This window comes from Pholcus phalangioides, unplaced genomic scaffold (assembly GCF_987345545.1).
Source record: "Pholcus phalangioides strain wild (caught in Gottingen) unplaced genomic scaffold, Ppha-v1.0 ptg000008l_1, whole genome shotgun sequence".
Taxonomy (NCBI): Eukaryota; Metazoa; Arthropoda; class Arachnida; order Araneae; family Pholcidae; genus Pholcus; species Pholcus phalangioides.
In genome coordinates, this window is record NW_028301601.1 from 52842353 (window position 1) to 52866117 (window position 23765).

General features: G+C 33.0%; 2 protein-coding genes across 2 annotated transcripts; one reads left to right on the forward strand and one right to left on the reverse strand.

Moving 5' to 3' along the window:
- Nucleotides 1–3816: 3816 nt before the first annotated feature.
- On the reverse strand, nucleotides 3817–8464 carry LOC149084500 (mitochondrial inner membrane protease ATP23 homolog). Its single transcript, XM_089234904.1, has 5 exons — nucleotides 8231–8464; nucleotides 6791–6836; nucleotides 5399–5615; nucleotides 4297–4386; nucleotides 3817–4073 (listed from the first exon to the last, which is right to left on the reverse strand). The coding sequence occupies exons 1-5, from the start codon at nucleotides 8412–8414 to the stop codon at nucleotides 3879–3881; spliced, it is 732 nt and encodes a 243-aa protein (XP_089091030.1). The 5' UTR covers nucleotides 8415–8464; the 3' UTR covers nucleotides 3817–3878.
- LOC149084501 (transport and Golgi organization protein 2 homolog) lies at nucleotides 8446–23765 on the forward strand. The gene is made up of 8 exons (XM_089234903.1): nucleotides 8446–8732; nucleotides 10132–10285; nucleotides 14667–14792; nucleotides 18922–19036; nucleotides 19518–19588; nucleotides 20421–20580; nucleotides 20830–20940; nucleotides 22495–23765. The coding sequence occupies exons 1-8, from the start codon at nucleotides 8661–8663 to the stop codon at nucleotides 22673–22675; spliced, it is 990 nt and encodes a 329-aa protein (XP_089091029.1). The 5' UTR covers nucleotides 8446–8660; the 3' UTR covers nucleotides 22676–23765.

Consider the following 23765-nt stretch of genomic DNA (forward strand, 5'->3'; position numbering starts at 1 on the left):
TGTGTGTTTGATACATTCAAATTGAATAAACCTTAATATTACACTGATTTTTGTGAAATACAGGGTCTTTAAAATTAAAGTTCCACTTTGAAATGGCCATAAAAGGAAAACTACTGGACAAAATGTTATCAAACTTAGTAATAGTTTACAGGAGGTCATGGGATTCGATTTTTTGAAGAAAAAAAAGCTCAAAAACTCACCACCAGCGGGAATGACGTTGTGCGCAATATTGTTAAATGAAATAAGATATGTAGACATCGGTTCAAAATGTTTTTAGTCATTTCTAAAACGTGCATGTTCAATGAGGCATCCACCATGTGGCGCATAAAGCGCATTTGCACAATTCTAATTTCTCCTGCTGTAAGCCATGTAGCCATGGCAATTTTACATAACCCCATAAACAGTTTCGGTTTAGAAACGATTAAAAACATTTTAAACTGATGTTTTCATGTCTTATTTCATTTAATAATATTACATGCAGTGTCATTCCCTGCTGGTGGTGAGTTTTTGAACTTTTTTTGCGGAAAATTGAATCCCATGACCTCCTGTAAACTATTACCAAGTTTGATAACATTTTGTCCAGTAGTTTTCCTTTCATGACCATTTCAAAGTGGAATTTTAATTATAAAGACCCAGTGCATCTTCTGATTCAACAACTTCTGCATCAAATATTCATTAAGCCTGATGCAACTGCGACCATAAGAGAATATATTTAGGATTCTTTTCCCTCCAAATCCAAAAGAAATTACACACATTAACACAATTGCATCAAAATATTCATTTATAGAGATCTCAATCAATCATTTCCAAGTTGTATCAAACAAAATTCTACCTTGGAAATAAGAAGAGAGCTTCAATAAATCCTTATACCACAAGTGTTCAAGAGATATAATTTGTACAGCACTAGTTTTTTTAGAACTTTTTTTTCAAAGGAAAACATATCTAATGAGTTTGTTTTCACCTAGTCAACGTACAAGATATGAAAAGACTGAAATTTCTATCAGTGGGGAGGGAAACGGGGGGGGGGGGGGAACAAATAATGTTACAAAAATACTGTTGAATAATATACAATTCAAAATATGTTGAAAGTTTTTACAAAATGAATTTATAAATTTTTAAATGCATAATGTACAAAATTTTGTATATATATATATGAAAAAGTTTATTATTGATGCATTGGTATTGCACAACGAAGGTTGTACATGACTATATAATTAAAAAGCTTACCATCATATATATCTGTACACCTATATAATTTATCTTTGAAGAAAATATTTTATAAATTAATTTAAAAAATGAATTTCATGTACTTTTTTTTACATCGAAAAAAAATTGGCGAACCAATGAAGAGAAATTTGTATATCGATTCATTAAAAATTACTGAATCTAACCAAAACTGGAAATTAAGTATATGACATTATATACTAGAGTGTTGATTATGTACCACATTTGACTCCTGTACCATAGTATTTTCCTATTGCTTTGCGCACGTTGCTAATCCAAATTACATAAAAAGTTTATAGGATGGCATTCATATTTCATGTTTTATTTATTTTTTTTACCTGCGTTTAAAAGAAAGCTCGTTAAAACTAATCGTGAACTGCATTGTTCATGCACTTTGTCTGCTGTCTAGAATGCTTTAGAAAAATGTGCTTTGAAATACCTGTAAATAAAGTGAACTAAAACTGCTGTTTATTGCTGACATTGAATGCCTTCACTCATAGTGATTGTGTCGTAACATTTGGTGTGAATTGAATGATCTTCTAAATGATCAAAAAAGAAAAAATCTTGTAAGTTTTAGCAAATTGTACCTGTTGCCAAAAAACCAATGATAAATCAAAAATTGATCCAATCTAATACTGCAGCACTGCTCAACTCTCTATCAGGTGCAATATAAAAAATATAATGTAGCAATATTTCATGATGTGTCTGACATATATTGTGCCCAATGAAAGGCCAAGCAATGTTTGAGCTCAATTTAAAAAAAAAATTCTGAACATTTTTTTATCCCTAAACAGTTTTCTTTCATAAATATTGGTTTGTTTAACAATGGCTATAAATGATCACATTTTTTTCATCATGATTTATATAGCATAAAATGAACTGAGATGTACAGAGTGTCCTTTATCTTATCAAGAATTTGTTGCAGAGTTATTGTTCTTATATAAGATATACTTAAAATGTATTCAGAAATAGCCCTGTAGCGGTTTTGAGATTGAAAATACAGTGTGTCATAAAATGAAAAAAAAATTTAATTTTTATATGGCCGGTTCCCCTTCTTCTCTAATTTTTAATTACAAAGTTGTCTCTTCTGAGGCCAACAAAAATAATTTCCATGTTTTTGAGTGTAATATTTGCTGAGATATCTGATTCAAAAATCAGAGAAACATTGGAGAGGACCAGCATTAATAAGGGAAAGAAGCATCGTTTTCATTAGCTTATGCCGTTCCTCCCCAACTTTATTCAGATTTTTGAAGTCAAATATCTCTGCAAATATTGAGAGAGAACTTGCCAATTATATTGTTGAGAGAACTTTCCAATTGAAAATTAGGAGGTGGGGACTGTGTAAAAATGTAATTTTTTATTTTTATTTTGTGACACACTGTATTTTCACTCTCAAAACTGGTACAGGGCCATTTCTGAAAACATTTTGAGCATTTGTTTATTGAAACCATACCTCTATGATGAACGATTGATGAAATACAGGGCACACATTAGAAGTTACATGACACCCTGTATATAAAACTTAATAAATAAAACTAGGTTGTTTCTTTCATATACAATGAAATCTTGATATAATGATGCTTTGCACACCAAGAAAAGACATTGTTATATCAATGGGCGGTAGTTTAGCATTAGATTACAGACATTTTCAAACATGACTTTAAAAAATATCATCGCAGAGGGGTTTATAGTTATATCAAGTATCGTTGCAATGAGGTTTCATTATTTATCAATACTAAAACCAGTACCATTCGTGAGCAAGACTGCAAAAAATAGAGACCCCCGATTTATTGGCATGCATCCAAACCCTAATAATAAAACTATAGGAAAAAGCTTGGGACTTTGGTCACACTGTCATTTCTAATCTAGTTCAAGAAAATGAAATTACACTTGAAGAAAATGCATAACTGTCTGAAATAAAAAAGAAGATAAATAGAACACATATGAAAATTATGGCTGAGGTCTGAGCAGCAATTGATTGAACTTCCATTTCGATACTGATTAAAGAGAGTACTATAATTACAATCACTAGAGTAGAGAGGGTGCATATAAATGGTGGTGTCAATAAAAAAATTATCCGAAGTTGGATACTACTACTGCTAAACAGTGCTTTCGTTAGTAACGTTCCTCAGGGAATTCTAATGAATTGGTGCATGCATATGTGTAGCTAAAGTGTATTAATCGTATCAGTAATGCGATGACCACATTACAAATTATTTTATTTCAAAATAGTGATTTTATTATTAAAACCTGGTGTAAATTTCTGTTGTCTTTTAACTGATAAGCTTGAATTCACTGCTTATGCACAGTTTGTTTATAGCCATCAGTATTGTAATGTACACGTTCACCCAAACATGGAGTTCAAAATGAGTAACGACAATTTCTTGGAATAAAAAAAATGTAAAAGTATGTTTCAGTAAGTTGTCTTAAAAAATTAAGAATTGAAAAATTTTATAAGTGCTGCAGGGCAGTAGCATAAAATGCTCTCAGACATGAGGTGTAATAAATTTGTTTGAGGTAAGAGAAATATATTTTCCTTACACACATTACATATGAGCATTTTTTTTTTCAATTTGAATAAATCAGCAGATATGAATTTTTAAATAATATATCTACATTTATTTCTGAACTAAAAGTTACACAAAAACTTTTATCTAGCCATAGCCATAATGATATCGTTCTCTATATATTCTTTCTTGGTCTTCAGAGTTGCGTCTTAATCGTCTTCCAAGAGGCTCCAAGTCATTATAACATTTCTCGAAGACTCGATCACAAGATGCTTCAGCCTCTTCAATTGTTACATCTCTAACTGCCATGACAGAAGCTAAAGCTTTTTGTTTCACACACTCCTGCAGATGAAATAAGAAAAAATTCGAAATTGCATAAACAGTTTGACAGTATTTCTGGGACAAAACAAGGGTTTGAAAGGATGTAAAAAACTTTAAAATTGTTTAGGCACAGTTTTTCAATAAACTTCATACTTGCAATTTAAATACACGCATACAGAAAACAAGTTTAGTTCTGAAGAATCTTTATAGCATAAAACATCAAGTATAAGGTTTGTATAATTACCCTATGCTGTTTCTTTATGCGTATCAGTGAGGCAGCACCCATCATCATAGCGCTCATGAATGAACAATGCATGAAGTTAGCAGCCCTGATCTATAAAAATAGACTATTCATAAATAAATTAAATATACTGTGTCATGGGAAAAAATAATTGAACTGCTATACACTACATCATAGTTTAACTGTGTCAATCATCTTAGAAATCAGATAAAACAAAGAAAATACGATATAATCGGACCTTGGTAGTTCACCTCTGAGGACTGAATAAAAATGACTTTATAAATGGGGTGACTTCATAACAAGTAATCCAAATTCACTAATGATTGGCATAATAAAAGTGACATTATTGGTCTCGTAATGTTGTTATACTGAGGTCTTAATGTATTTCAAAACCAAAGATGCATACACAGTATGGTGTAATTCAAGGTTACAGTAAGGGAGCTGTAGCCCAGATCGATAATATACTCACCTTAATTGCGAAAGGATGTTTAGATGTGTCATGAGTTTGATACCTGATTCATCCTTGTCAGAAACTTTCCTGGCACAGGGGTACAACAGAAACGGTGGCATGACCACAAAGAATTACTGCAGAGAGTCTAACACAGAGGGGTTATTGTATCAACCTCTCGGTGAGTATAAAAATTATGTCCATTCAGAATCAGTAAATTGTAGGTCCCTGTCTAATTAGTCCTCACGTGCAGAAAATGACCATGGTAAGAGAAAAATTATCAAATTAAATTGGTAATGCTTCTGAAGTCACCTTTGATAATAAGATCCTCAGTTAAAAGAGATGATCCTGGGAAATTCTACGATAGGGACAACAATAATCAAATGGGAATATTATTATGGGAAATAACTACAGTTCTAAAAATTTATTTCCGTATTTTGAGATACCATTGAATTCCAGTATAATGGAATAATTTTATAATATCAATAATCATTTAATGATTATTGATATTATGAAATTAAATGTTAAATGTGAGCATTCCGGTAAGATTTCATTATATATAGAATCTATTGTGTATAAAACTATTTGGAAACTCGAAAAACTCCATTCTTTTTATGAATTTATGAACATTTTCCTGAAAATGAACTTTTCACTAACCTCAGTGCAAACCAAGTGGTCAAGATTCCGGAAATCTAAATTAGCACGGCAGAAGTCAAACATATGTACCATTTCATGAGCCAATGAACCGGTCACTAAATGTTTATTCTTGGTGGTGTTTTGGCAAATGATTATCTGGTTCAACTCTGGATCATAACCACCAGTTACCACTTTACTACATGGCTCGCAAGATATGTGACGATTCAGGTCTATATCACTAAAAGGGAAATAAAAAAGAAAAAAAAAATCACAATTTTCCTTTTATATAATTGATACATTAATGAAAATTAATACAATCCAGTTACTGGAATCCTGGATAATGTTATCATCTTCTCATAGTATGGACCAATGTATATCCTAACATGGGAAAAAATTGTTTATAGTTATCAGGATTTTAGTTCATGTTATAAATTTTTTTTGTGTCTGTGTTTTATAGCAGTTTCTTCAAAAAAAATCAAGTTGAATACAATAAAATTTTATCCACATAAGTAATGTAAGAATTATTTATCACCAATGTATATTCTACACCAGTCTCTCAAACCTTTATCCCCTGCAACTAAGGGAAGCAGGTGGATCTGGTGCCCCAGGTGCTGTGGACTAGAAAGGGTGTTAAAATTCACCCTTCAACTGCTAATTATACACTACACAGGGGGAAAAAATGTATGTTTGCAAGGGCAAAGTATCTAGTTGCGGCCTGTCCACCACAGAGACTTACCGAAGTCAATGTTTATCCATGGCTCCACAGAATAGTCTCCTCCTCCTAACCAGATTATGGCCCCGCCACTCTGTCTCAACGAAGAGTTATAAGCAGGTGGTCGAAGGAGACCTGGACCATGAAGGAAATGTGCGTGCATGCGTTGTGGATCTAACGTGAAGTTTGTTTCTCTATAATGCTTGTTATAGTGCTGCCATCTACAATCAATTTTTCTAAATATGAATGAAATGTAATGTTTGAATATTTGTACCATTGTATGCCTGTTGCTCTCTGTGGCGAAACTTTTTAACTTGGAGATGGGTTCGTATTCACGCCTGTAAGTTGGGAACCACCAAAAACCAACTTCACCCGACCCCTACTGTGGCACTGGTCCACAGAATAGTCTAACAAAGAATTGTTTCAAAGCACCAAACAGGCAGACATCAACATCACCAGCTCGTCTACACGTCCCTGACAAAAGTTGACAACACACACTTTGGGAAACACTGTTCTAAACAAACAGCTCTACTGATGTATACCTGACACAAAGCTTGAAAGCACATTAATTGCACAGTACGTGATAAACTTTGCGAAGGCATAAACATAAAAAGTCTGCTTAAGGCACTCGCTCTTCAGCAACATATTCATACAACATACCAAAAAGACAAAATGTCATGAATAAATGACAAATCACTCACCAACCAGTACTTTTCAAAGCATCCATCATAAATTTAATTAACGGGCCTAAAACAATAAACAAAATATATAGTTAATATAACACGCAACTATAAATGTGTTCAAAATTCCAAACTGGAATTGCCTATGATGAGGTAGGAAAATTACTATTTGTTTATTATTCTTTGGGGGGGATAGCAGGTTGCATCATCCCTTTTACCGAAACTCAACTTTGCAACCTGTTCAAGCTAATGTTCAATATCACTGTTGTAAAAAATTAGTTTCCTCTTAGTTTAGATGAAATCTGCAATTTTTAGACCCTTTACTGAGTGGGATTGCCTCTCACAATCCAATCCACAAAAAAATTAGCCAGGGCTTTGGCTTCCCCATCCCCCAAATGGTCCTTGGGGTTGGGTCAGGGCAAGAGTAATTGGAGTCACTTCAATGATCTAGAAATGTACCAAGAGAGATTAAAATAATCTATAAAAATGCAATGGGGCACGAAAGTGACATGGGCCACTTAAATGATATCTAAAAGTATGTTGTGAGCAACTCAAGTGGTCTGGAAGCGGGGGGGGGGGGGGTGTGCTTTAGAAAATACACTAGAAATTATATAAAGTATATACATTGAGTACATGTTCTTTGCCCCTCCCCCTTCAGAAAAAGTTGAAATGATAGCCCTGGCCATGGGCTACTCGAGTGATCTGGAAATGATGTGCTGTCAGCCACTTAAATAATCTGCACATGCACAAGCCACTTAAGTGAATTGGAGGTGTAATGTGCTGCTGGTCGCTCTACAGATTTGGAAATGTGCCTGGGGGGTCATTTTAGTGATCTGGATATGTACTGTTGGTAGTATTAAAGATCTGGAAATGTGCCATGAGCCTCTGAAAATGTGCCATGGGCAACTTAAGTGTTTTGATAATAGTCTGCCTTTTCAGTGGTTTGGTTATTTGTTGCAGGCCACATCAAATGACTCTGAGGGCCACAGGTTGAGCATGCATGCATGCTTTATTTAGTCTGAAATGTTTTATTTTTAATCTTGATCCCTTATTTAATGTAAGAATGTTGTTTTGTTACTGTCTTTTTATCGCTTTTTATCGTCATTTTTTTAGTTATAACCATAATGTTATTCCTTTTTGGCGATGTTTTTTTGGCAAGAAAGACGTCGGAAAGCATGACTCCGTTTCGCTCTTGGCGACTTCTGGTCAAACTATCGGCCGTTTTTCTCGCCAAAGAAAAAAATCGTCAATGTTTCGTAACTGTGTTTAAAAATCTTAAATGAAGGAAAATATCTATGTATCTACTAAATTGCCAAAAGGGATTATATTATATATAATAATATACAATCCAGTTCCCAAGTTTGTTCCTTTAGTTATGTTGGCATTGGCAACTTATCGCCGGAAAAAAGTCACATATTTGGCGTGTCCCTTATACCGAAGCTGTTCCAGAAAAGCGCTCACTTTCAACAATGGCTTTATGAACTCTCCTCTCGCACCGTATCTGCTCCAAATTATCTTTATTTTCGCCATAGAAGAGCACGCGGAACCAACTTCGCTGTATCTTATCACCACGGCGTTCAGGGAAGTAATCAATCCCTTCTACATTTTCACTCACGTTGCTTTTTCTTTCCTCGGTACCTTCCATTATTAAGGTGAACCTCTGAAATGCTTTATTTACATTCAAATGTAAATACTGACGGCTTTGACTATGAAATTTCTCAGCAGAGCCATAATTTTTAACTCGAGGTGACAAATATCGTAATAATCGTAGCTAAACTCAATTTAAATTATAAATTTCAACTGAGTTTTTTCACCATTTAATTTTTGAAATTACTAATTACTCTCATAACATGAGCAAACGAGAAAAATTTATTTCATCTGAAATGTCAATATGCTACATTTGGAAACCGTTGAAGCCACAGCCGTCAAGATATCAGAAACTTACAAATACGTGATCCCGCAGGTATCGAATTAAGAATTATGATTATTTTATAGTGTATAACTATTATCATATCTTTCAACATAATTTTCTAAGTAAAATGGAAAAAGAGTGATTTTTGTGTCATTAAATTTGTCATTTTAAAGCCATAGATAAAATAAAGCATTGATTTTTCCTTGTTCCCCCTTTGAAACTGAGTTATAAAGAAATGAAATATCGTTGAACTTGAGCCTCGACGGCTTTAGTTTCGGTATTAACAATTGTCTCGCCCGTCCATTGCCCCTAATTTTTGTGGCCCCGAGGCCTGTACGATATATTTTCACAGGATAGTCAAACTTCGACTTTTATCGTGTGGCCCTCTTACTTGTCAAAATTTGCCCAGGCCCTCAAAAAGCAGCATTTATTATAATAATAATCTATAGATAATTTTATAATCACCTATCCATCATTTATACAAATAAACAATGCCACAACAGGCATATAATCTCTAGATATGGGAAAAAATGCAATTAGTCAATAGTTCACCAATGTTATTTTTCCTAACTTAAGTATTATAATTGCAATAAATAAGAAGTTTTCAGCTTATTTTGTAGTAGTAGCAGCGCCCTCTAAAAGCACCTTAGGCCATGGGACAACATGATATTCACAGGCTCCTTACCTAGCTAAAAACACTTGCCCTCTTATTCATAGGTTGAGACAGGAGATTCAGCCCCAAAGATGGAGTCCCAATAATCTAATGTATATGCAGATATATGAATTGACATCATCATCGGGGGCCCCCCACCTCCATCCTTTCAAGTCTATCACTGCCTAACGTGGAGGTGCGTCTGGTGTTTCAGTCTATCACTGCCTATGTTCTTATTTATACACACAGGTATTGCTAAAAATTGTAGTACCAAATCTAATTATAATGAGTCTTCCAATGCGTGTGAGGTCAATATGGCTGTAATTATGGTCAACTAATGCGTGTAATAGGATTTTGGTATCTATGTCGTCTCACATGAAACTATTCTAACAATACAAAATGATAAAATTTAAATAGAAAAAGCACCAAAAGGCTACTATGCTTGCACCTCGTCCATATTCCTCTTTGGAATTTCTAACGAATGAGTACATGTTGGAATGTTTGAGGAAGTCTTATGAACCTAACATGAAGTTTGTTTCAGTGTGATGCTTCTTATAGTGCTGCCATATATTTTTCGAATTACGAGTGAAGTGTAATAATTGAATAATTAGTACCGAAAGGCTGAAAACATAAGAAGCAAAAGGAACTTTGAAGAAGCAAAGAGACTTTCAGGTCACAGATATCAGTTAATACTCTCCAAACATGTTCTTGATACATGTATAATATGTAACCACTTTTTCATTGGTTAATTTTTGTTTTGTTTTTTCTAACTGTTTGTCTTTAATTTTTCATTTGAAGGAAGTTTATGCCATGTGCCTGTTGGTTTTTTATGTCAACCCTGATCCAAAGCCTGATGAATTCGTTTTGATATTGATAAATGTACGGGATGAAACATATGATCGACCTGCAAAGCCACTGTCATTCTGGCAAGAACCACCTGGCGTTGTTGGAGGTGAGAAAAAAGAATTATAATATTTTTAAATGAACATGGTGCAATAATTTGAATTAATAGTTTAAAATAGGAAAAAATATATAAAAATACAGTAATTACCTTGATGAAAAAGTTCATTCCTTATTTATTTCATTATCATTCGTAAGTTATTTGTATCTTGAAGGACATTTTATTGCATAAAATTATGGAGTTTCCTATTGATTTTTTTCATGCTTTAAAAATATAAATACTTACATCTCTCAAAACAAATTAACATATGGGTCAGAACCTGGATTGGCAAACTGGGCCCACCTAGAAAAATCTGCTGGGTTTTTGCTAAAAAATAACTTGTTAGTCCACAAAATCAGATTTACATTTACCATTAGCAAAACAACTTTACCTTTTTAGCAAATGCGCATTTACGGTTTTACCATCTATGGGCTACAGGAATTTTACCGCCCTTTTTCTATTTTAGTCTAATTTTCTTGTCTACTCTTTCCTCAAATCCACCACCGTGTGCTATAACTCGCTTGCCCCCCCCCCCACTCCAGCTAGTGCACCTGTGTTATAGTCACTCTTTTAGTCATTCACATGCTTGCACACTGTTTTGGTCACTCACTCGCGCAAGCTCTTGGCAGTGCTGTCTTAATGCATGGGCCAATCCGGCATGGCCTGGAGGCTTGTCTGTACAAGACTGTTTCAAGAGCATCATGGGTTCCCAGGCAAATTGATTTTTTTCTGAGACTCCTTATCTGACTATAAATGTCTGCTTACCAATTTACATTATCATAAAGCCCCTTTTCACTTGAGGCCAACAGGCCATGTCTGGGTGGACCCATGCTGCGTTAAGACGGCACTACTCAAGGGCAGAGGGAAGCCTTGTGAAAATGAGATCTAGTTAAAATTTTTGAAAGTAAACATATCCTACTAGGTAGGAGGGCTTAGAAAAATCACTTTGCCAGGATATCCTAGCTCTGGGCTACTCACTGACCAGGTCCCTTGCTCTGTCAAGGTTACTCATTTGGTCATTCACATGCTTACTCATGCTTTAAGTTGCTCTTTTGGTCACTCACATGCTAGCTAACTCTTCAGGTTGCTCTTTTGGTCACTCACTGACCTAATTTCTTGCTGTCTGAGCAGAGGTGGATTTATTGAGGGTTATACAAATTTTTCCGCCCTTCTCCCATTGCACTAATTTTCTTAGCCGCTCAAATTTTTTGCCTGACTGAATGTGCTACAATGGACTATAGCCTGCTAAGCCTCCCAATACGCCACTGCTTTTTAGCCTTAGGTGGGTTTTTTTAAATAGAAATTAATAGTGAATAGAAAGAGCTTAAAGCAATATCTTTGCATAAGAGAATAGCTTATATAGCCAGCTCCTTTGGGTTTTTGCTAAAAAATCATTAGAAATTCGGAAATTTGGATTTTTGCTGCAGAATACCATATTCTATGTAGATTAAAAGTATTATGAATAAAATAGCAGCTTTTATGGTTATGTTGCATGTATGTTCAACCATTATTTTTAGAAGATAAAAAGAATAAATTGTAATAATAATATGAATTAGATAATATTTAATAATAACAATGAAGATGCGACGTGTGGTTCTCTGAGAATGAGAATATTCTCCATGATGTAAAAATTATAAGATAATCGAGAATATTCATTTTTCTTTTAAATTATGAAATTTTTTTTATTAATTTTGTTTATATTATGAAATATAAGTCAGTTTTCATTGCCTGAAAAATTTAAAACAAAACAATTTTTGGCATAATCATCTCATGACAACTTTTAGTTCAAGAATATTCTGAGAATATTTTCTGTCATAGTGAGAGGTCTCAAAATTTTTTGTTTTTAAGATTTTGAAACCCATTAAAGATTAAAGATTTCTTTTAAATTAAGTAAATTTTCAGAAATAAGTTCAAAGCGAAAATTTGAATCAAAGCTGATTGACAACAAAAATTATTCTTGTTATCACTTTCACTCTAAGAAGATACAGAACTGTTATTTTCTTCAATGTACATACACTTAAATTTTGTATCACTCGTGATTTCTTTGCAAGTTGTGCAATTCAGCCATGTTGGTTTCATTTTTTTTGCTTTTGAAATTTAATATTATGGGCTACAAACTTAAATTTTTCCAGCTTCTTGATGGGGACAAAAATATTCTCTGAAAGGACTACTATTATAAATTATTGGAGAATATTCTTATCAAAAATAATAAAAATTATTCTCAAGTTATTTATAATAGTCCTTCAAGGGAATATTATCAAATTTTCACCATAATATTATCAAATGTTCTCTAATATTGTCAAATGTTCTCTTTAATATTGTCAAATGTTCTCTAATATTGTCAAATGTTCTCTTTAATATTGTCAAATGTTCTCTAATATTGTCAAACGTTCTTTTTAATATTGCCAAATGTTCTCTTTAATATTGTCAAATATTCTCCTAGATGGGAATTTTCTCAATATTCTTATCGAAAGTGATAAGAATTATTCCCAAGTTATTTATAAAGATTATTTCTTGTAATATACTATATTTTATTATAAATACTCTTGAGAATATTCTCTGGAAGGACTACTATTATAAAGTACTGGAAAATATTCTTATCAAAAATATTAAGAATTATTCTTAAGTTATTTCTAATAATCCTTCCAGAGAGTATTCTTGAATATTTTCTTTCATGAGAATATTCTCCTGAAGATTATTCTTGAAAATTTTAAATCTCTATAAATAATTGCAATAATAATCACATTGACAATTTTTTTTTTTTTGAATCTAGATTTTATTTGAAAAAAATCAAAGACACACATGGTAAAAATCCATACTTTTTTGCGAACCCCCCCCCCCCCCATCTAAATCAAAATAAATTCATGTGAGATCAAGAAACATGTTAAAAATAATTTTCCCCTGAAGGATTGCTTGCAAGAAAAATATGATAGCCACTATAATGCCATTAACTCTAATGAGCCATTGTGGCAAAATTTTCTCAATCTAATCTTTGTCTATTCTGTAACACTGTCATGCATGTATTGCAGATGGACTCGCAAACTGTATCTTGAAATCCTTATTGAACATGTGAGCAGTGACAGGGCATCCAGTTTTCGACAACATTGCAAATGAAAAATCATTTTTCCTCCATGGTTATAACTAACTAGCTATAATACCCGCCGCTGCCCGGGTTTTCTTCAATGAGGCTTTGCAGATCACATGATATCTCCCTTTTTCTTTGAGGGACATACAAACCTTGTCTAAGTTAACCAATATGGCGACTTCCTGCGCGAATCATGAAATAAAGAAATCTAGATTCAAAGACGTAGAAATGAATATTTTTCCTTTTTTAAAGGGTCGCTAGGTATTTCGATCCCCCTCGCCCCGAACTTCAAGTTATCCATCTGCCTATTTCTACTTCAAAAAATGCTTAATTAAAGCTGTGGAATTTCTTCGATGCACTTTACGGACCCATAATTAATTTTAAAACATCCTAACCCACATGAATTTATGCAGTTGAATATGAAAAGACAATACGGGGACATTGATATAAATCAAAAGTTGAAATCAATGTTATTTCATGTTTATCCAACCCAAAAAAATAGGTCCGGTTAATTACTTCATATTTAATCTCCTGGGCTTCGTCTATCTCTAAGCGAACTCAATACTTCAAAAATCGAGAATTCAATACAATTAAAATTATTGATGTGGCAGGAAACCCCCACTAAATTTCGGCATTTATACAGTAAAATTGGTAATTTTAACACTGATTTCTATGGGGATCATCTTTTGCCTGTCCCTCAAACTGATTCTGATTCTGACGACTATTGAAAAAGTGACAAACCATTGTAAAGGCATATACATGTCTGAAACGCATTGCTAAGGAATCACGGTAAGCAAAGTAAAAGTTCGGAAAGTGATTGTTGAGGCCCAAAAACCATTGTTGCCCGACAGTTTTTTGCCAATTTGGGGCATTTGCCCTGCTCTGACGAAATTTTAAAGTAGCCTATCGTTCAAGTCGGGTCCCATTTGGCATATAAACAAAATTTGGCGACAATTGATCTAAAATTGTAGATTTGTATAGAGAACATACACACACAAACAGACAGACAGAAAATCAATTTTATATATATAGATAGCATAGTTTAATTAATTTTCGCCCCTGTAATAGAATGGTAAATGATCCATGCATTGTACCCCTGCTCATAAATAGACATATAGCTCCTTAAAATATTGTATTTAGTAGTACATAAATATATCCCAATATATATATTTTTTCAGAATGAAGTGTATACATTTTAAAAGGCTGTTGAGAGATTAGGTCTATTTGTCAAATCGTATCATTTCCCATTTTTAAGTTTATAATTTGTTGTTTTTTTATGGGTTTTTTTTTTTTAAAATTAAAATGAAGGAATGGACATGGAGCCTGGAAAAGAGGGTGGGACTTGGCTTGCAATGAACAAGGAAGGCAAAATTGCTGCGCTTCTCAACATTCTTCAGCCAAATAAAGATATTTTACCTGATAAGAAAGGAAGAGGTATATATATATATGACCTTGGTATAATCTTTTTTTTTTTTTTCACTTTGGATAATAATAAATACAATAATGCTATCATGGAGTTTTAGTTTTTAATTATAGTTGAAGCAATGTAAATCAAATGAAAATACTGTAAATTCCTGCATATAATCCTCAGCAGCATATAATCCACAAATGCAAGCTTTGTTACTCAGAGGAAAAACATTTTTCTATAATTCATTGCCATATTTAATCTCTGAGCCAAATATTGAAAAGTTATAAAGTAGACATAATGTGTGATCTAGAAACACTATTACTAAACCCACTCATGCACCTTGTCCATATTCCTCTGCGGAACTTCTAACAAATTGGTACATGTTGGAATGTGCATGTCCGTGTTGTGAACTTAACATGAAGCTTGTTTCTGTGTAATGCTTGTTATAGTGCTGCCATCTGCTGATCTGGAAACACTACTAGTCTTTCCTTATGAATGTGCATAAATACAAATGCCAAGGCCACAACAAGCAAAATGGTCAAAGATATGACTGAAAAAGAGATGTCCATAAAAATATAGTTGTCGAATATATATCTGAACTATATCAAAAATACAGCAACCCAATAAGAGCAATAGAAAACTAATAATTATAATAGAATATAAATATTCTGCCCATAAAAAAATTGTGGTTGTCTCGTCTAAGTATGAGTGGTTTCTCGATTCATCTCAATATGTTTACCGTATTTCGTTTTAAACATGCCAATTGTGTTAGAGTTTGTGACCCCTAGAGGCGAGCTATTCCATTTATTGACAACCTTTATTAGAGGAAAAACTCCCTGCGACACCACAACTTGGAATTGTCCTTTATTAAACAATACTGGTGTCCCCTTGTCAAAGCAGTTAATTGACAATTAATTAATAACTCATGGTCTATTTTATCCATCTCATTTAAAATTTAGAACATTTCAATCATACCCCCTCACAGAGTTGTTTGGTTTAAACCTTGGTTTTAACCAAGTGGTTTTTAAAAAAAAAACCAGTTTGGTGTTTTTTCGAAAAATCAAATTAAAGTGGCCTAAATATCATTTTTTCCTTGAAAAATATCATATTGGTTTATTATTAGCCAAAATTTTTCATTTTTACCACATTTTATATTCTTTGGGTACATTCTGATGGTATAACTTTAAATGGCATAAGATGGTATAAGTGGTTTTCTTTCAAAAAGTCTCATAAAAGTGGCCTGAATATATATATTTTTTTCATATAAAGTATCTTAGTTATTTAAAGTTATATACAGAAGCCAAAATTTCTTATTCTTACCACATTTTCTAACCTTTGGCTACATTTTGATGCTCTATATCTTAAGCAAATTCATGAATAAGAATTGCATCACACATCTAAATGTAGTGGTGCATCATCTCGCAGGGTTTCTTTTTCCCTTCACAAAGAAGCAGCAACAGTAGTGACACCATCATGCTAAGGGCAGGTGGTCTTATAATCCAAAAAGACACCAGCTGTCCATAAAGGACAAAGACTAGTGTACTAGTAGTTACATTACCTCACAGATATTTTCATTTTCTTTCCCATAAGAAGTAGCACATCTCACACTGTATATCACCCGGTCTTAATATTCAATAGTTTTTTTTATACCTTCACCATTAAGCCCAGTTAATCAAGGTTCTTCTGTAAAGTAGTAAAAGATTTATGAAAAATAATCAGCTATACACAGGTTGATTATAATTAAGGTTTTGATTCCAAAACTATGCAATAAGTACTGGTCAGAATGACTTGAAAATTTGCATGGATACTCCTGAAGCAATGGAAATTTCTTTGGCAAAAGAAAAAAAGTGCAAGTAGTGCAAAATGTGGAAGTAGATGATGCTGTACTTGACCAGCAGGATAATCTATTTTGTGCAACCACATCATTTCGGCACTTCCACAGCATCAGTGTGTGGATAGAACAACTATCAAGATGCACATTGCAATATCAGCAAAACAGCTGCTGAAGACAGATTTTGACAATAACGGGATGCAACTCAACCCTTGCAATTTCTGGCTGTGTGTGTGTGTGTGGGGGGGGGGGGGGAGAAGTACCTCAAAATTTTATGAACAGTGGTCAGATTGCAAACTTCGGTGAATTGCAATCTCCAGCGCATCCCCTATACGTTAGAAGTTCCTCAGAAATATTAACATGAGGGCACGTTTGGTTTAATAAAGGTGAATTGCAAGTGCATCCACATCATGACCATGGCATATTCTGATCTGTTGTTGAACAAGGATTTTTGTGCTTTCACCTCATACCCAGAACACGGTGGACAGCATATTTAACATTTCTTGAGTAAGTTGTAGTTATTTGTTCAATTTCTTCATTTTTTTTCTTTTGTGATGTTTCCATGAATTATGAAATCGTGCAATACTATAATAAAGTTATCTTTTTGCCATGACTGGCTATCATTTCCATTCTTTGAGCAAATTTCCCACGTGTTGGATGATGTCATTAATTTTACATTTTTAAGTATTTTTCCCCTTTACCTAATAAAATTTCATTTCTTCAAGAATATTTTCATGTCAGTTTTCAAGTCATTCTGACAATCTTTCTTTTTTACAGTGTTTTGAAATCAGAACCTCAGTTATAGGCCTAATCACCTTGTATATCGTAAATCGTCACTAATTAATCTGCATTATTTATGCTTCATTAAATACATTATATTCACCTAATTTTTATTATAGTTTTTGCAAAATAGCTTCCTAATTAAGCATACTGAAAGTAACTTGAAGAAAACATCTTTATATTATATGATTAATAATAACATTGAAAAGAATTTTCAAACACGAAGTAATCCGTTGAGTTAAGCAAAAATAATTAAATTGCAAAAATTGATTTTTGTTAGAATGTAATAAATATTTATTGTGATTTATAAATATGGGAATAGTGTTAATTACATTAATAAACATTTATTTCAATTAATTATAAGAAATTTGAATGATTTTTCAGAAATTTTATTGTTTTTAATGTTAAAAAACTGGTTTAAACCAAAAAACCTGTTTTTTTAAATTTAAAAACCGGTTTTTTTCACCAACCCTGCCCCCTCAACACCTGTGCTCTTCCAATGTAAACATTTTCAAAAAATCAAGTCTTTCTTCATAGCTTAAGCCCTGTGTGCCATCAAGAGCATCGTGCATGGCTCTTCTCTGCACCCCTTCAACCAAGTCAATGTCCCTCTGTAAGTATGATCTCCAAAACCTAACCTAAGATCATACTCCAATTCGTTAGGTTTTGGCGACAATACTTATGGAGGAACATTGACTTGGTCAAGGGGATGCAAAAAGAGCCATACAATGGCTCTTGCAAAAATGGTATCATTTTACCGTACATTGTACGGTAAAATGGTCAATATCAATCAGGTTTTTTGGATTAACATTCTGGTTGTCAAGTAGCATCAAAGCCTATGGTTCTGTAGGTGCATGGGCACTCACAGTATTTTGTAGCCAAACAAACCCACATTAAATTCATGAATCAAATTCACTCTCCTTCATTAAGCTTCAGTAGAACACCCACTGGTTTAAACCAATTTATGTCATTTCAAACAGAATTTTTAGGAATGGAAAGAGGTTGTTAGTCGCACACACACATTTTTTTTTATACAGCATCTAATATCTTTACATAACTAACCTTTAAGACATGCATAATCAATAACCTTTAAGACATACATAATCAATAACCTTTAAGACATACATAATCAATAACCTTTAAGACATACATATTTTACATAACTAACCTGTAAAAGAGTCCTAACTTTTACAATTTTCTTTTTTTGGATTATTCAAAGAAATATTCATCTTTATTGAACCTGAGGAGAGTGCCCTATAATCTGCATGGGAGGAGTTTGGATGTTTTTTTCAACTTATATCTGCAGTTTATAGGCAAGAAATTGTGTGGTGCTTGAAACTTTATTGGGCAATATTATATTTAAGTTTTGTATTAAACCTTTTGTGTGCTTAACAATTTACAGATCAGAATATAATGAACATTCCAGCTTTCAAAATTTTTGAAACATTGAGTTGTTGAGTGCTTTTGATTATGAAATAATTTTGGCACTCGTGAAAGTTTAAATTTTCTTATTTATCAACCATTTTACTCCAATATTATTTCAGGTTCATTGCCTGTAGGGTTTTTAGCCTCATCTCATGACTGCATGACATATTTGAATGATGTACAAGCCCGGGAAAATGACTACAATGGTTTTCTTCTGTTTACTCTAGATTTCAGGTGAGTCTTAACTTTATCTCAGTAATTAAAAGAAGACTGAGTGAGGTAGGATAGGTATTTTGTAAATTTTTTTATGCCTGTTAGATATATCAGTTTCATTTATGGATGTATAAAGTTATCATAAATTCTTTATTTTATATTTTTGAATGCAAAGTGTCTATTTTTATTGTTCAACAGAAAATTCCTTAACTGTTTGTCTCAAAGAAAACATGAATTAATAATAAAATTAGGTGTGTGGTTATAGGAGAAAAAACCTGTATATAAATGTATGTGTGCATTAAAAATCCTGTTTATGTCAATTAACTTCAACAAAGCCAGCTAATGCTCTTTAAATTTTTATTTTCATTAACTTGTTCTACATCGAAAATTATTTCTCTGTAACATTTTTTAATTGAATTAAGCAACTTTATTATATGAAGAATCAGCTATATATATTTAATTTCATTTTTAACAATTTTAATAGTTGTTAATTTACTTTCAGATTGTTAAACAATCCCGTTGTGGCATTTTTTTCAAAATTTACTGGTAATCCACCTCAATATTTAAAACCTGGTGAGTTGTTACAAAAAGTTTTTTTTCCACTATATATGTGATTGCCCTATGGCTTTTGTAGATGCTGTTTTTTACTTGTTTGCTCATATTTTTTCATCCCCTATCTCAGAATTTTAGTGGAATAATAGCGGGCTTTTTTCTCATTGGCTTCAGAGCAGAGGTTTCTCTCTTTTTTGTTCGAGCAGAACCCTGGATGGTTGCGAGATTGTTTCATGGAACCCAAACAAAAATGATTATTTTTCAAACAGATATTTTTACGTTATTGCAACAATAATGAAATTTTTTACTGCTTTCAATATTGCAAACCACATGAGAACTCTTGTAAAATTTGGGGTTCTGCAGAACTTGTTGAAAACCTATGCTTTCAACCAGTCTTCCAAACTCAGTTTGCCTCATCTCTCCCCTTCTCAAAAAAGTATTTTCAGGACTTTCCATCCTGAGACATCCCATAAGATTCTGTATTGTATCTTTAGTTTCTACTCATACAGTACAGAATACCCCCTTACTCTAGTTTGTTCCAATTCTCTTTTCCTTCGGAAGGGGAGATAATTTTCATAGTGATCTTTTTTAAGCATTTGGTTTTATATTTGTTATAGTGTACTATGAGTGATTTTTGTCATTTACTTTTTCATCAATGATGCAAGCATCTCCGGCCTTTTCACAAATGTTGGAAATATATCTTTTTAGTCTGTTTTGATTTTTTCTTATTTCAGGAAGTCTTTTTCGTGGAATACTTATGATAGTACTATTCATAAGTCATTATTTGAAAATCACACGAGTTTTTTTCCTGCGATTTTCAAAACATATTAAATTTTTTTTCTATTCTTTAAAGGAGTCCATACATTTGGAAATTGTATTGAACCAGATAAGCCTTGGCCAAGGGCAGTAAAAGCTAAAGAGAAATTCATTGAAATCATCGATGGTGATGGCTTCGTTTCCAGCAAAGACGCACTAGTTGAAAAGTTATTCAACATGCTGAGGAGTACAACACAGTTAGTAAATTTATTTTTTTTACATTTATATTAAACTCTAAAATGAGTCACTAACTAGGCATCGTTTTATCCATACTCTGGAACATCTGTAGGCAGTTCTAAAAATTATTTCTATGCCAAAGACTTCAAATTCAATATTTCTGGCCATTTTTGCCTAGTCTAGTGATTAGTTTTATTCAAGTTGCAAAATTCATGCATCAAATTATTTTGTGATGTGTGACTATCAGTTATGTTATTTTTGTATTTTAGGAACGGTCTGTGTGATCTCATGAAAAAGCAAGGTCGAGATAAACTACCACAAGTGTTAGATAAAATGACTTGCTTTTTTATAAAAGCTCCAGAGGTCAACTATGGAAGCAGGTAAGCTTTTGCATTAATTATTATTTTTTATACTGTGCCAAAAACTACATAGAGGCTATCTGGCCAAGAGCTTCAAGGATGGTGAGTGGGCTGGATTGATCTAACTAGATGTAAAAAGATTTATATCTAATAGGGCCTGGATGGTAATCTGTCTGGGTGTCCTATCAGCCAATAGTACAGCCCAGCTTTTATGAGGGTTGGATTTTTGTAATAGGACAAAGTCCTGCTGAACCAAATAGAATTGATAATTTTGAAGCAATTTTAGGGGTGATTCTCTTATGTAAGGTGGCATGAGGTCTCTTAGCATTAATAGTACTGTCATTTCAAAATGATGAAAGATAAAACAGTAAAGCTATACAAAAGTTCTATTTACATGGGCAAGATTGGGGTTGAACAATGGTTTGTTTGGCTAATGTAAAGCTGCTCCACAACTTTTTTTCCCTCTGAGGGCAAAAAGGTGACAAAAAGACTCATTTTGTTGATGGTTTTATGGGATTTCATATCATCTTTTTCCATTGCGATTTTTTACTATTGGTTGGTAAAATATACCAGCTTTTTTATTTCCCATGTGAACAGGGTTAAAATATTAAAATCTATGGACTTTATCAGAATGATTGAAAGGATTCATTAACCAGTCAACTGTCCAATTAATTTCTCTGAGCGTTACCCGCAGTGCCCACTTTTTTTTGAAGATGCGGTCGCTTTTTCCCTTTTCTTGGAAGTTTGAAATATTAAAATATTTTTTTTATAGCATGTTTTTTTATAGCTTGAATGTGTCGAGGCATAATATGACACCCCAAAAGTAGGGAGGGGTGGTCATAATGTCCTATGACTAAAAGAAATGCTGTTGATGGATTTATGTGGAACCATAGTAGTTGAACCTTTGCTAAAAGATATATGAGTAATAAAACAGATGCATCTTCGCAAGGGAGTTGGAAATTGAAACAAAAATGATGGGGATGCAGCTCTGCAAAGCATGACAAAGATAATAGTAATAATAATCTCAGACCTTAACATATAATTGTCAACTCCATCTAGTGATGAGATAATAAAGTAGAAGGATGGCTGTACAGAGATGGCAGCACATGTATGACAAATTATTTTGTCATTTCTATGTGAAAAAGACTGAAAAGTCTGTGTGTCGGCAAATGCCGTCGTAGGCAACACCATTACGTATATCAGCGACGGCAAACGCCGCCATAACCACTTTACTGGTTAAATAACCAGGATGAAGAGAGAAGATAAAAATGTACTGGACAGCCAATGGAATTTTTTAAAAACTGCATCTCAGCTGTGACCCAGCATTCTAAGCCCCATTGCCATTACAATTTTTCATTCGGAAACTTTCAGGTCTTTTTGACAAAGTTTTCAAAATCTATGATAATAAAGCTTGTCTTTTTTCTCTTGAATAGAGTTCATCTTATGATCGCCATGTATAACTTGCCAAAAGAATGATATTTTCATACGGATCATCCTTTAAGTCAAGTTTTTCCTTAGTAGTTTTTTCTAAGTTTTCCTTTATAGTCACATAATAGTAATTATTAATTTTTTTAGGTGTCAGTCTGTCATCCTCATCGATAGCACTGGGACAGTTGACTACTATGAGAAAAGCCGAAGAGAAGACATATCTCCAGAAGCGGATGCCCCATGGATATCTACTCACCTGAATTTCCAACTGATACAAGATGAGAGAACTTCTGGTGGTGATCGAATTGATCACAGCAGCATCAAGTGACACAGTTTCTCTATTTTTAAGCTCCTGAATCTATTTAAAAGAAAGTTAGATCTGATTAGTCCAGGGTATTGTTATCAAATATTTAATATGACTCCCATCGTACAATGAACATTTCTACATTATGTTTTTTTTGTATTATTATTATATCATACCTCGATGGCAAGCAATCTTATACTCATGAAAATGTAGCATTGGCCAATTCATACCACAATATTAACCAGTCATCTGGCCAACCAATCTCTCCTCTCTCAAAAGTTTGAAGCTATAAAACACATTTTTCTGATTAAAATTTTTTATGAATACATTAAAATTGATTTTTTTGCATCATGTTCTTAACTGTGGCTTTTAAATCATCTAACAAAAAAAATTGTAGTACAGTCGAATCCCATTATAATGAACTCCAAGAGACCGGAGAAATCACTTCATTATAATGAAATTTCGATACAAAGGAATTCCAGGTTTTTGCATTGTTTCTATGTAAACTTATCTGGGGATTAGAAAAGTGTTTGTTAAAATGAGATTTTTTGTTATAATGGTATTGGTTAAAACTGGATTCAACTGTAATTGAAATAATTAATAATTAATTTTCAAAAATTGAAATAAATAAACCAAAAATCAGCACAACATTCTATTCCATCGTAGCCAGATGACTGGTTAAGTATGACCATGTTTTAGAGTTATTTGAGTTCACAACATATGTACATAAGTGCTAACTGCTTATGTTGAGCATGTTGTATAATTAACACAAGTAATTAATCAAATCAGTAGCATTGGGTCAACAATAGGTGGAGGATTTGGTAATTTGCTTATACTCTTGGAATAACTTTTCATACATTATTTGTTTCTTTCATACACTGAATGAAAATTAGCAGAGTTTTGTTCAAGCATTATTCTGATTAATTTTTTTGAAATAAATCAAAAGTATTTTTTTACCATTGATTGTCATTTATAGGTATTACTTACATTGTTAGATATACACAAGTTTGATGTAAATGTTCGCTTTATAAAGTATCGGTGCTATTTTTTTGTGTATTTATATAAATGTTTTACATCTATTTATCTATCCATTAAATCTATGAAGTTTGCTGCA